This window comes from Halichoeres trimaculatus, unplaced genomic scaffold (assembly GCF_033239565.1).
Source record: "Halichoeres trimaculatus isolate MK-OKI-2021-1 unplaced genomic scaffold, fHalTri1.1 fHalTri1_scaffold_9, whole genome shotgun sequence".
In the NCBI taxonomy this organism is placed as follows: domain Eukaryota; kingdom Metazoa; phylum Chordata; class Actinopteri; order Labriformes; family Labridae; genus Halichoeres; species Halichoeres trimaculatus.
Window position 1 is genome coordinate 33,024,369 of NW_027437188.1, and position 14,929 is coordinate 33,039,297.

The 14,929-nt window shown below is 40.6% G+C and overlaps 1 protein-coding gene across 1 annotated transcript in view; it reads left to right on the top strand.

The window, feature by feature from the left end:
- LOC141797441 (calcium-binding protein 8-like) overlaps positions 1-5,308 on the top strand; it is a 114,331-nt gene extending 109,023 nt beyond the window's left edge. The window contains exon 7 of the mRNA XM_074678783.1: positions 4,231-5,308. Within this exon, the coding sequence (XP_074534884.1) occupies positions 4,231-4,358 (128 nt within the window). The 3' untranslated portion in view covers positions 4,359-5,308. The remainder of the gene's footprint in view (positions 1-4,230) is intronic.
- Positions 5,309-14,929: the final 9,621 nt, after the last annotated feature.

Below are 14,929 nucleotides of genomic sequence, written 5' to 3' on the forward strand. Positions count from 1 at the left end.
TTGTTATATTTTACACGTGATGTTTTGGCTTTTTTTTTTTTTTTTAAGTATTAAAAACATCAAGTATCTTCTGGATAAAAGAGAAAAAAGTCTTAAGAGGGAGATTTCTGTTACGTTGCAGCAGAGTAAAGGAACATTTTTCAGATTGAGGAGAAAATGATAAATAAACAAACACTGAGTCGCTGAAATCTGCAGTAAAAGCTTCTTATTTGTCTAGTATTGAGTTACATAACCTCTGTTATTGTCCAAAAGCTCCGTCCCAGATCAGGTCACAGTAATGTGATGTGAACGTCTGGAAAAGCATTTTAAGCTAACAACACCGACTCAATGCTGCGGCCAGAAAGTTTCAATTCCTGCCCTACTTTCCACTCTGAATTCGTTTTCTAACAGCAGGCCAGTTTTTTCTTTTCTGATGACTTCAGTGCTTCTTGTATTGAGAGTTAAAAATAGAGCAGGAGTGAGAGTGTGAGCTGCGCGGCTGCGGGTCACTGGCCCGGCTCTCCTAATTACCACAGCTCCGTGAAATCATCTCGGAGGCTCGCAGTCCGACGGGCCGCTGCAGGGAGGAAACGCCGCTCAACACCTGTGAGCGCCAGAGGTGGACTGAACCAGAAAATTATCTCATGGAGAGGCCGGGCTGCTGCTGCTGCTGCTGCTGTGTGTGGATGTGTGTGAATGTGTGTGTGTCAGCTCTCACCCTTCAGCTCTACATGCTGTCATTACCTGCACTCCCGTATCTTTAACCTCTAAAGGAGGTATTAGGAGGAGAGGAGTGGCTGTCTTAAGGTGGATTCTGCTGTGGAGTGTGTTTCTCGGCGCTTCTCTCTGCTTCAGCAGCGTTTAAAGAGAAAAACAGCTTTCAGATATAAACTCAGTGATGTATGTATGTGGTTCAGACAAAACGTAAAGACACTCTCGAATAAGTCTCCAGCTTCACAAACTGCTCTCTTAGAAATGTCTGTTAAAACGAGTCCAAGCCTCTCTGAGACACGTTGAATAAAAACTGAGTGTTAAACTTTTCATGAGGTCAGATTTATCGAGGTGGAGTTGCATTAAAGTGCAGTTTAAACTCTAACTTCGTCTCCTCTCCCACAGTCTCTGTTCACATTTATTAAAGCTACAGGCGTCTGATTAGCATAACTCCTCTTTTTTTGTGGAGATTGAGTTAGAGGGTTGCCCAGTGATTTACTGTTGTACTTACAAACTGTGGGTACTCACATGAAAGCATTTTATGACTCGAAGCCTCAAACAGCCGACCCAGGCGTTATATTTTTGATCACTAATCCAAACATGAACCTTTATGTGCTCCTCTCCTTTTGTTATAAACCTAGAGGATGAAAGATTGATGAGATATGGAAATGTCAGTTTAGTCGAGGCCACTTAGGATTCTGGAAAAGTGCTTTTTGGTCAAATTTCAGAAGTCACCTTCACCTTAGGGGAAGGGAACACTGGTGGTTAAAACTGCCATCAACAGGTCATTCATTCTAGTTATGAAGCCAAACTTTCAAGATGCATCACATGCATCATTGTCTCAATCATTTGACAAATGTTTTTTTTCTCAGTGTGCCATCCATTTGAGCTGAAATAAGAAAGTAAGTAAGTGAGTAAGAAAGTGTATAGAAAATAGATGCTGACAGCTTGTCCATCATTGTCCAGTCAGCCAGCCTCCACCTCCACAGGGTCCAGGACTGAGCTTCTTCAGCAGTCTGTTCAGTCTCTGTCTCCTGGATCCTGTCTGCCCACAGCAGGTGAAGCTCTTCCAATGTGGCGTAGGTGTCTGATATTAGCTCTGTTAGCCATGTCTGTGAATAGCATGATGCTACTCTGCCTTCTGGTATTCCCTCTGTTGCTGGGTTAGCACAGCTAGCTTGTCCATCTTATTGGAGATAGATCTTACGTTCCCAATAACGATGGATGGAAGGACAGGTCCATGTTGTCACTTCTTAGCTCACACGTCGTCCTCACCTCTTTCTCCTCACCTTGTGGGGAACATCAGGCCTTGCACCAGTTAGCAATGACATGCTACAGGCTGCTAACAGCTGATTTCACATGTAAACAATGCAGCCATGGTTACATGTAGGATCTCCAAACAAACACAGGAGAAAAAGCAGCAAAAATATCACTGAAGACACAAAAAGTTTGGTGTCCATGACCAACAAATGAGCCATACGAAGTAATGACCCACTCCAAATACAAAGATGACGAAAAAGAGATGAAAAAATCACAAGAAAGCAACAAAAATAATAATAATTATCATTATTGAAAATAATAAACTTTATTTATTTAGCACCTTTAAAACAAGTTGCATACAAAGTCTTTTGACACATGAACACATTGAACTGAATAATAAAAAAGAACATCAGTCTGAGGGAGGTGAGATATTATACAGGCAACGAAATAGAGACTGTTTTTTTACTTCCAAAGCAAACACATTTTTACAAAGGGATGATAAACTGATGTCAGATTAGGGTGACAAACTCACAGCAAACACACGCCACCATGATGTACCCAATCACATGAGTAACGAGACAGCTAAACACAGTGAAGTCCATCTGCTGTGAACGCGTTACCCCGGTCTGAAATTGGTGTAGCTATTTCTAGCTAAAGCTGTGGCTACAGCAGTGTTAGCTAGATCATTATAACAAACAATTTCAAAATACAACCAACAGTCAAGGGGTCCAATAATCAACAAGCCAACACACCACAATTTATTGCTGCATCAGTATACCTCAATCTTCAACAAAATTCAGTAATAGTGCTAAAAAATCATAAGAGCTTTGTCTTAGATCTACTGACTCATTCTACCCCTGAGGACAAAGAGGAGAAGGGTCAGATTAAGTGCACAAGTGTTCCCTGAAGGAGGAGAAGAGTCTGGCTAGAGATTTAGAGCCGCGCTGGGCTGGGAGCACCAGGCGTCTTTCACAAGCAGAGCGTAGTGGGCCAGAAGGAGTGTAGACCTGGATGAGGGACCCCAGGTAGGCAGGAGCTGTTTGTGTCACTGTTTTGTAAACCAGAAGAAGAGCTCTGAATTTGATTCGAGCTGTAGGTGGTCTCTGTTTGTCCTCATTCCAAGGGCTGTGTAGTATGGTGGCCTTGAGAGGTCACAGCACTGCAACTTAAGAAAACACGTGCAAAAAGAAGACAAAACACAAGCAAATTGAGAAACATCTTCATCGATTTTTCAACACATGGGCAGCATTTAGAAAACGTACTGCAAATACACTGCAACACAACAGTAGTTTTTCCAGAGGACACTTATGGTGATTGCACATGTCCCATGACACGTTTGTTGTTGACGTGGATTTTCAGTTGCAGCTCTATTATGGTTCTCTTTCCATCAGTTGAATTGGAAAATGAGGGTTATGACTTATTTATTTTTTATTTGAGAGTCGGGACATGTGCATCACTTTTAAGTGTCCTCTGGAAACATTTCCTTTGTGTTCTGATCTTTGCAGTATGTTTCCTAAATGCTGTGTACGTGTTGACAAATTGATGAAGATGATTTCTTAATTTGCTTGTGTTCTGTCTTTTTGTATGTGTTTTCTTAAGCTGCAGTGCTGTGAGCTCTCAGGGCCACCGTAGTGGAGAATTGGGATACCCCTTCACTATGCGTGCACGTGCAAAACCAAGGGCTAAGAGGTAGAATTAGGATTGGTCCTTGAGAAACAAAAAAACCTCTGGTTCAGAGGGAACAAACTTCATGAGTAAAATATTGGACTGTTCCTTTAATAGAGCATTATGCTAACCATAAACACAGTCTGAAGTGTTTTCTATTTCATGCTTTGTAACATCCTTAAACCCCCAGCGTGTTGTAAACCCACCCAGGCCTCTAAATGTAATAGCTGTTTGTTTCTGAGGATTCAGAGCGCTCCATGAACCGAGACGCCGCTTGGTGTCAGTCTGAGCCAATAACATCTGAGCAGAGCTGAGACTCTGCTGAGCGCCACTGATGCTAAACCCCAGCTCAGATTTACAACACTTAGAGGTTATAACGTCTTTGTGGTTCGCTGTTTGTTTCATGTTTTCCTGAGATGAAGAGTAATATCATTCACACCAGAAACAGTGAGAATAAATCACCACGCCTGCTCCTGATGTCTCCTCATCCTCTGTTTGTCTTCATTACTTTCCTTCCTCACCAGCAGAAAGACTCAAAGTCGTGTCAGAGAGCAGAAGTGTCGCCATCATTTAAAACGTTTTTCTGATTGATGCTCCTCTCTGTTTCTCTCTCAGTCCATCCTTCAAAGAAGAACCGCCAGACGTGCGTGAGGAAGAGCCTCATCTGCGCCTTCGCCATGGCATTCATCATCAGCGTCATGCTCATCGCGGCCAATCAGATGCTGAGGAACGGCATGGAGTAGCGGGAAACCGGCCAGCCTGCATGTGCATGCCAGTGGGTGACTGGACTACGAGGAATAACACTTCAAAAAAAAAAAAAAAAAAAATCAGAGACGAAACCATTTTTGAAATTCTTTTTAGTTTTTTGAACGACTTGCACCTCTCCACCTGACGTCCAATGAAACCGTGAAGCCAGCATGAGGAGTCACGCAGCACTCCTCCCCCTTTACTCCGACAGGGACAACCAAGGGCTGACATTACGCATAACTATCTGTCCTGTCTGTTTCCCTGATGCAATAAAAAAAGTTAGAAACGCTCCGTGCAGGAGTTCAGACCTACAGGAGGGATGTGAGGTGTGTTTCTGCTGTCTGACGAGCCACCGGAGCTGCAGTCTGCGAGGCAATGAAAGGAAGGGAACAATCAGCCTCTCATTATATTTCCTGGAAGGACCAAGGCTGAGCTCAGCGCCACTCGAGCAGAAGGATCAGTACGTGTCGGGCCACAGCTCCTGGAGCTCTCATGGTGCTACGATACTTGAGCTCTCCAATTATTTCTTTTTTTTCCTGAGTTTCTGTGTCTGTGGGCTGGTACGAGGTGCTGGCATCAGTTCATCAGTCCAACAATCCAGGCGAGAGGAGAGGAGAGGAGGAAATGGTTTCTGCAGACTCTCTAATGAATCTGGGATGGACACTGTTGGGTGAACACTGCTCAAAGTGCAGGGAAGAGGTTTCAGTTTCTGCACACTCATGGATCATCATGTACAGATACAGCGAGAGCGATTTTAAGTCCACTTTTTGGTTTTCTTATTGTCTCAATAAGCCTGAATTATCGCTTTCACACATCTTTAGAAATGTTTCAGACAAACCTCATCCACCTGATTATTTAAGAGTGGAGCAACCGATAGCTCTGTTTTTCACACAACACATTTGTTCACTGCAAAAAAATGAAATCTTATCAAGTGCTTTTGTCTTATTTAAAGTAAAAATTGTCTTATTATACTTAATATGGGCCACATTCAACTCAGCAGTCCAGTAAAATGTCTTTTTTTCAAGTTATTTAAAGAGAAAAATAAGGTCTTAAAAAAAATCTGCCAATACAACAAGAAAAGTTAGCTAGAAAATTTGCTAGCAACTAGAATACATCTTAATACAAGTAACTTTTTTCTTGTTCCATTGGCAGATTTTTTTAACTTGTTTCAGCAATTCAGACCTCATTTTTGTTTTTAAATGGCTGTGAGGAGTTTAAAAAATGATCACCAATATTGCTGGTTACAGGTTATTTTAAATTGCTTCTTAGCTTCTAGTTGGGGTCTACCAGAACCAGATTGATCTACGGCACGACTAGGTCTCTATGACAACACCACACCGGCTGATGAAGTTTAGAGAGAAGAAATAAAACACAGAGATCTGTGTTTTTTAAGGGAGCAACATACGGTCAGTTAAAATGAAGCCTCAAGCAGAAGTGCTAAGTCGCTGTTCTTCGAGAATCCGCTTGAGGCTGGCTGCAGAAAGACCGGCAGTCACGTACACACACAGCCAAAAAAACAGACTTTTACGACATTAAAACGCATATTTACAGCCATGTTCAAAAACCAGCTTGGGTCTAAAACGCTGATTTCACTATCACACTGGAGTTTTCCTCTACACACTGTATGGTTAGTGAATTTTTTCTACCTCTGGGGTTGTAGAAATAATTAGGGTCATTTGATTTTCCAATCAGGGACACAGCTCAGGTCACACAACCGCCAAGTGCCCTGTAGCTTCTCGAAGAAGAACTCACAGCCGGCGTCATGGTGAATGTGGCTGCGTCCATGGATTGGCTTCATTCTAAGTTTTCAGGAACAGATGAGTGACAGAGATCTGTGTTTTTCTCTGCTAAAAATAATTTCTGTGATTAATTTTGTAGTGATGGTGGACACAGGAGCCTAACTGTCAGACAGGAAAAAGGACAGAAGAGCAGAAGAAAGAGAAACAGGAGAGTGATAGAGCACGAGCTAAAGGCTAACACAGCGGCTAAGCTTTTTTTGCTAATGTTGACTCCAACCCACAGTCAGCAGTTATTCTGCAGTGGTCTGTTCAAACTTGAGAGTCTATCAATAAAATGAAGAGTGAGGTTACGTTAGCTCTGATTGGTAGATGACTGGCAGGACATAGCTAACCAGGATTCACTGACGTTACACATTACAGACATGTCTTAGAGCACCGGGCTGCCAGCTGCGCTAAATAAAAACAGCTACTAAACTACTTACAAACTGACAGTGTTTACTTGTTTCATAAAGCCTGGCTCACACTACAGGATTTTAAAAATCTTATAAGATTCTTAAATCTGGTTGTATCACACACATAAAGAGAATCTTGACAGATTATCTTCTTTTCAATCTTAAGCACACATACACTACAAGATTTGAAAACCGTGACCAGCGCACACTACAGGATTTCATCAAGATTATCTGACCAGAGCGACATCAGATCCTACGTCATCCTCATCTCCCACAAACATATAGGGACACAAAACCTCAGAACTGGGGAGCTTTTTGGGAGGCGGTACGCTCTTTGTGCTTGCCATTCTTCCCTCTGATAACTCCTGTCTCATTTCCGGTCATCGTAGGCGGCTCGCTCTGATTGGCAACTGTCATCCTCAGCGAATTCGAGTTGCGTAATCATCCAGATAAATATCAAACATGTTTGAAAATTACCGGGGCGGCTCAGACGAGTCTGTGAGACGATCGTGGGGCTAAAGATTCATCTGTCAACCGCTCACACTAGAAGATAACCTTGGCCGAAAGTTGGGGCCGATTTTAGTCCCCGACCAGATTTCTTCCCCTATTGTGGGGAGGACCAAATCTGGGTTAAACCGGGCCAAGAATCCTGTAGTGTGAGCCAGGCTTTAGCCTACAGATACGTCAGAGCACCGAGCTGCCGATAGCACTACGTATGTCATGTTTCCATGCGCTGTCAGGTAAAAAGTTGTCTTGAACAAAGAAAGTTTGTTTCGATCTGATCTTCATGTAATTCCAAAACAAACACACTTCTCACTAAAAGTAATTTATGACAGTGTGCGGAGACACCGGGCCAGAAGGTGGCGACGGAGTGCAATTAAATAACTTAAAACAAGACGTTTTTCTGGACTGGTCTGGTGAATGTGGATCATATTAAGTCTAAAAAGACATTTCCTACTGAAAATAAGACAAAAACACTTGATTAGATCTCTGTTTTGTTGCAGTGTTGCTCTTGTTGCACAATTCTGCATTTTCTGCAAAGATTTCACTCACGTCTCTGTAAGCTATCGTTGAAGAAAAAGCTTAAATGCTTGGTTAGTAAACAAACAATGTGTAATATTTCAAGAAAGAAAATCTGCTCACATCAAAGTTTTTATTTCAGCTTTGTGGTAAGACGTGCAAACTTTCTTAAAAGACACTTTGAATCCTGCTGAAGGCGGCTCTGAACTCCTGCACTCTCATCTCAACATGTAACCCCAGCCAGGGGCCACACACACACTCACACACCAACATATTATCAAGAGCATGCGATCAAGTCAGTGTCTGCTGTAAATAATGTAACCATGTCTGAATAAGTGTCCCACGTCTGTCGGGGTGTACGGGATCCCCTCTTTATGTGCATGTTTGTTGGTGCTCTCTGCTCACTGGGTGCAGAGGTGCAGGGAGGGAGACGAGCAGCTGGAGGCGACTGCTCCATCACAAACAGAAGAAGAAGAAGAAGAAGAAGAAGCAGGCAGTGGAGACCCCTTTCTGCTCCCTCTACACCCTCCTGCCAAAGCCATAAAACTCTGCAGAGGTGAACCAGACAACGCGGTACAGACGCTTTCTCCGTCCTGCTCATGAAAACACCGGATCAAAGCTGCAGAACTGTGTCGCTCATGAATGATTTGGTTCGTTCCTGTCAATGTTCCTGTGCACTGACTCCATTAAAGTGACGAGGGGGAGGCTGAAGGCATGTGCAAGAGTGCCCCCTAGAGGGGAAGAGGGATCACATCCTTCATGCCGGTCTCCGTCACAGTGTTGTCTGTTTGTCTGACAAATGTTGAGGATTTCTTCATCTGCTGATCCGCCGTCAGCAGGTGGAGCCAAGCAGCACCTGTATGTAAACACACCATTAAAGACACAGTGAGTGATGTTTAAAGGAGACTGCAGACTGAATCAAGAGCAGTCCACCACTCCACGTTAGTTTCTCAGACACACTGATTGAAAAGTTGTCATATTTTGATTCATCAGTCTCACAGTGTTTGTGAAAATGTTCCACCAAATTAAAAGCTGGTCGCTGCTCTCATGTGGCGGTCGACTGGAAAAGAGCTTTATCTTTTATTTTCTACTTTTACAAATATTTCTCTTCTGGATTTCTTTTCACAGATTATAAATTACACTTTTTCTGAAACTCACACTGTCCGGGCCCTGCAGAGTGGTTGCATGTCTCCATCACACAAATAGACTTTTATTTTGAAGTGTGTCAGTAGCATGGTGATTGGATCCCACATGTTTTTGTTCTGTAATTTTGTACATAGCTCATAAGATAAGCATATCTACTAGACAAGCACACACTAAACATTGTTTGCATGTGCAATATTTAAACATGTAGATTAGAGACAGATTTTAAGTTGTAATATTTATTAGAGGAGTAATAATTATTGACTTGTAAATATGGAAACTTGTACAATGGTGAAGGATTAAGCATTGAGGCAATAAAACTGTGTTTTTTTAAATGGTGCATTTTGTTTTATTTCACACTTGACCCTATTAACAAATGTTCCTTCAAAGTAAATCAAACTTAAATGTTGCTGTTTAGTGTTTTGTTGCTTTGTGAAGTTTAATGACTTTAACCATGACTGTTACAGCTCAGTGTTACTCTCGTAATAACAAATTAGATGGAAAACACTTTTGTTTTTGTTTTTTTTTTAGATTTCTACTCTTTTGTTAAATACTGCTATCTGATAATTTTTTTTAATTATGTATTTAACTTTTTTGTAGCTGTACTGCCCCCACCGGTGCAAATGGTGATAGACATACATTCTACACAAAATTATAAGCTGCAAAAAGACTAAACCAAGTAAATAAGTAAATAGGAAATTTTGAATAGTTTTGCACTTAGGCCATGTCAACACATTGAGTGGTATTTTCAAAATCCAGTATCGCCCCCTTGTTTTTTTTGTTTTGTTTTGTTTTTTGTTGTTTTTTTGTGGGGATTTTTTTTTATTTCCAAAAAGACAACAGAAATGTCTATCCTGGTACAATATCAGTGATAAGATGACTTGTACAGTTTTCCTTATTTACTCACACACACACCCCCCCCATCCCCCCCCCCCAAAAAATAAATAAATAAATAAATGAATAAAAATAAATTAAAAAAATAATAATAATGAAATAGAAAAAATAAATAAATAAAAATAAAAATAATAAATTAATTGATCGATTAATTAATCAATTTAGAAAATAAAAATTAAATTAAGGGGGAAAGGGGAAATTAAAAAGGGGGAAAGAAAATAAAAGAGTAGGAATAGAAAAGAAAAGAAGGACAAAATGCCAATAAAATATGAGAAAAAAATAAAATAAAATAAATAAGAAAAAAAAGAAAACCAAGAGGATAAAAAGGAAATAAAAGGAAAGAAAAAAAACATCAAGTGAATAAGTAAAAAAACAAAATTACTTACTGACATTGGTTGATTAATAGTAAGTTATTTGCACAAACATACCCATGCAGTCTCACATGTACTCATGTGTTTACATATCAGATACCCATACATCATATATACATACAGACAACAGTTATCCATAATGTAAAGGTCTACCTGGCCTTTCGGTACATAGATTTGGGATTGGATACCCACTTAACGGCCTTTGAAATATTTCTCTAAAAGCAAAATCAGTGGAGACCAAAATTCTTGAAATATAATACCATGATTGTATTTTTCCAAAGTTAATCGTTCTAGTGGTGAAAATGCTGAAATCTGATCTGTAGAGGTCTCGAGAGATGGAGGGGAGTCATCCTTCCAAAGTGAGAGATGCATTTCTTAGCAAAGTATGTAATCAAAATTAATATCCTAACCTCATTTTTTTTTGTTTTGTTTTGGTTTTTTTTGTTTTTTTTTTAAATACTGTCATGCCAGCCAATCAGAATGAACCCCTGTCATTTAGCTGTGACGATTGAGACCCAAAAAGCATTCACTCAACACCATGAAACCGGAGTTTTCAGAATTTTTATTTTTAGAGAAACGTATAGATATGGTTTCCCAAATACCCAGCTATGTGTGTACATGGCCTTGAGCTCACATGTCACTTTATTAGAAACACCTATTCAGCTGCTCGTTAAGGCCAATATCCAATCAGCCAATCACATGGCAGCAACTCTGCAACATGGTTGTTGGTCTGAGTATTTCAGAAACTGCTGATCTACTGGGATTTTAACCCACAACCATCTCTAGGGTTTACAGAGAATGGTCCCAAAAAGAGAAAATATCCAGTGAGCAGCAGTTCTGTGGGACAAAATGCCTTGTTGATGCCAGAGGTCAGAGGAGAATGGACAGACTGGTTGGAGCTGATAGAAAGGCAACAGGAACTCAAATAACCACTGGTTACAACCGAGGTCTGCAGAAGAGCATCTCTGAACACACAACACGTCCAACCTTGAGGCAGATGGGCTACAGCAGCAGAAGACCACACCGGGTGACCCTCCTGTCAGCTAAGAACAGGAAACTGAGGCTACAATTCACACAGCAACACCAAAACTGGACAATAGAAGATTGGAAAAACGTTGCCTTGTCTGATGAGTCTGGATTTCTGCTCCACATTCAGATGGTAGGGTCAGAATTTGGCCTCAACAACATGAAAGCATGGATCCATCCTGCCTTGTATCAACGGTTCAGGCTGCTGCTGCTGGTGTAATGGTGTGGGGGATATTTTCTTGGCTCACTTTGGGCCCCTTAGTACCAACTGATCATGGTTTAAAGTCCACAGCCTACCTGAGTATTGTTGCTGACCATGTCCATCCCTTTATGAGCACAGTGTACCCATCTTCTGATGGCTACTTCCAGCAGGACAACACTTAAGGCTTGGATGACATGCTTTTTACGCTGTTTTATTCTTTTATGATTTTTGGGGTACTGATTCTATTTCAATTGTGATTCTTAGATACTTCTCATTATTGTGATTTTTATTTTGCTTTTTTAACACCAAACCATGTGAAGAGTTGAATTTTGATGTAAGTCTACAGACTATTTCAAGAGCTGTATCGTTTCATTTAAAGAAATACATTTTGCCCTCTGCTGGAGAAATATGGTAACTTTTTTTCCAATCCAGCTTCTAAACAAAGACTGAAATGAAGGAATATTTTTTTGTTGTTGTTTTGTATTTTTATTTATTTATTTATTTATATTATTTTATTTCATTTTTTTAATGTTTTTATTCTTTTATTTTTTATTTTTATTTTCATCTTTTAAGGGGGTTATTTATTTATTTATTGTTTATTTATTTATATATTTATTTATTTATATATATATATATTTATTTATTTATTTATTTATATTTATTTTTTATTTTTTTTTGTTTTGTTTTGTTTTGTTTTTTTCCATAGATTCCCAATTTTAATATCTCAAACTGGTTCAGTGAGTTCCCTGTCCTCCAATGGTCTCCACAGTCCCCAGATCTCAGCCTAAAAACTGTGAATATGTCAGACTGCTATCATCACAGCCACCATGTCCTGATAGAAACATTTAATTTACTCATCTGTAAACATGTCACTAAACACTGTTGAATGTTTGGGCATCCTTTAGTAGATTTTATGGCTTCACTGCTGCACTGCACTGAAATTAATTGCTCCAAAGACCACAAGAGGGTAGTATAAGGCCCAGAGATGATGAGGCTGCAAGGACACAAGAACGCTGAGCCAGAGCACATCAGCCACCTGTGATCAATAAAACTATCAGAGACACTGTCCAAGAATTTCACGCCAAAGAAAGAAGAAGGTCTTTTTTTTTTTTACTCCAGGAATTCAGATTGACTTTTTGATCGTCTTGCCTCCAGCTTTTAAGTCTTTAATTTCATGTTTGTTGATTTGTCATCATTTCTTGCCAGGTGCAGAGGAGCGGCCCGTCATTAAAGAGTCTCACTAGCATTCAGTGTTGGGGTGTTAGCATGCAGGCTGCATCCTCAGGGTGACACCACCCACTCCAGCCCCGCTCTGTGAGAAACAGGCCCCTGTGCTCCCTGCAGGCTCCTCCTGCTTCATTTACATCCTCAGAGTCTGGCTGGGGCTTACTGAGCAGTTCAAGGACACCTTTCCCAGGTCGCTCTGTTGCTGCAGGATTAAAGCAGGACTCTCCGTTTAGAGATGTGGCTCCACCTGTCTGCTCCATGCTGTGTTAAAGTTTAGAGTTTTACAAGCGATCAGCAATTAAACTGTTCATGAGCGGAGCTGTTGTTCAGTGTTTGCACCAGAATCTGTGCAGCTGGGAGCACAGGGTGAAACCTGGTTTGGAGAGGTTTATTTAAAGAGATGATAAAAAAGGGACAATACCACTGGAAGAAAATTTATCTTCACAACAACAAACGTCTGAATCACAGGGGAGAGTTCTTTAGAGTGTCAAGTTTTAGGATTGGGATTTAGAATGACATAAAATCTCTGCACAAACCAAGAACCAGAAAACCAGTTGTCTATCAGAAGACAATCCTGGAGGAAAACCAAACTGATAATGAATTATTCAAAATCTGACATCATACACTGCAAAAAATGAAATCTGGTCAGGTGATTTTGTCTTATTTTAAGTAAAAAGTGTCTTCGTAGGCTTAATATGAGCCACATTCACCTGGCTAGTCCAGAAAAATGTCTTGTTTCAAGTTATTTAAAGACAAAAATGAGGTCCAAATTGCTTGTAACAAGTTTAAAAAAAATCTGCGAATGGAACAAAACAAAAGTTATTTGTCTTTAGACGTTTTACTAGTTTCAAGCAAATTTTCTTGCAAACTTTTCTTGTTCCATTGGCAGATTTTTTTACTTGTTGCAAGTAATTCAGACCTCATTTTGTCTTTAAGTAACTTGAAACAAGACATTTTTTTGGATTGATAAGTTAAATGCGGCTCATAAGCTGCTCATATGTTGCTAGACTCCGCCCTGTTGGTTGTGGGTTCCTGTTGCAGCAGCTCTCTCTTCTTTGTCTGTTTCTTGTAATTTTTTTGTCTCTTTTTCGTCATTTGTCTGGAGATCCCACATGTAGCCATGGCTGCATTGTTTACATGTGAAATCAGCTGTTTGCAGCCTGTAGCATGTCAATGCTAACTGGTGCAAGGCCTGATGTTCCCCACAAGGTGAGGAGAAGGAGGTGAGGACGACGTGCTGGTTCTCAGGTGTGAGCTAAGAAGTGCCGACATGGACCTGTCCTTCCATCCATCGTTATCAGGAACGTAAGATCTATCTCCAATAAGATGGACGAGCTAGCTGTGCTAACCCAGCAACAAAGGGAACACCAGAAGGCAGAGTAGCATCATGCTATTCACAGACATGGCTAACAGAGCTAACATCAGACACCAACACCACATTGGAAGAGCTTCACCTGCTGTGAGCAGACAGGATCCAGGAGACAGAGACTGAACAGACTGCTGAAGAAGCTCAGTCCTGGACCCTGTGGAGGTGGAGGCTGGCTGACTGGACAATGATGGACAAGCTGTCAGCATCTATTTTCTTATGGACCTTTTTACACTTTCTATACACTTTCTTACTTTCTTTTACTTTCTTGTTTAGGAAAAAGCTTTATCTGTTTGGCGTTTTCTTCCACTTCGATTGTGTTTTTGCTATGTCCACTATTGTAGCTGCTCGGATTAGCTTCTACTCGTGATCATAAACACGCAACATCACGCTTACTTTCCACCAAGAAATGTTCCGATACAACCAGAACATCAACATACAGGCAGAGGAGAGGGCTGGAGGCAGACACTGACACTGACACACATGTACAGAGGCCCAGAGGAGACATTTAAGCAGGATTGTTCCTGTAAAAAGTCACATTTTATTTTTTGAGTCAAATCCTGCAGATCCTAGTTTTGAAGAACACGTGTCAACTCAACAAACAAACACAAATGTAAAGAAAATTAAGGCAAATTAACTCATAATCAAATCAAGATAAGGCACGTGTTCGAGACAGCAACTTCTGCCGGCTTTAAAGACTCCCAGTTACCCAATTAGCTGCAGCCGTAGACTGTAAAAAAAAAAAAAGGACGTCATCTTGCTTGGCTCTAAGTGAGGTCAACACAAAAACTGCTCCCCCTGGTGGCTGGCTGCAGTATAGGTCAAAAAATCCACCTCCCCAGTCATTCCAGATGGGCTGTGGTCAAAGTTAAAAAATTAATTCACTTCGTAGAAATGTTTCTCACGTCTGATTGTTGTGGTGAATTGAAGATATTGTTGAGCTGCCTTTTATTGAAGGACCTCTTTTTCTGAAAAGTTTGTTTTCATTAGTTATTAAAGGTTAAAAACACGGCTTTATGCCACGTTTAACCATGGTTGACAGCTTTAAAATAACTCTTTAAACAGTGTATGGTTGCAGCTGAGAGCATCTGAGTAGGACACAGCACTCACAGAAAAACCCTTGATAC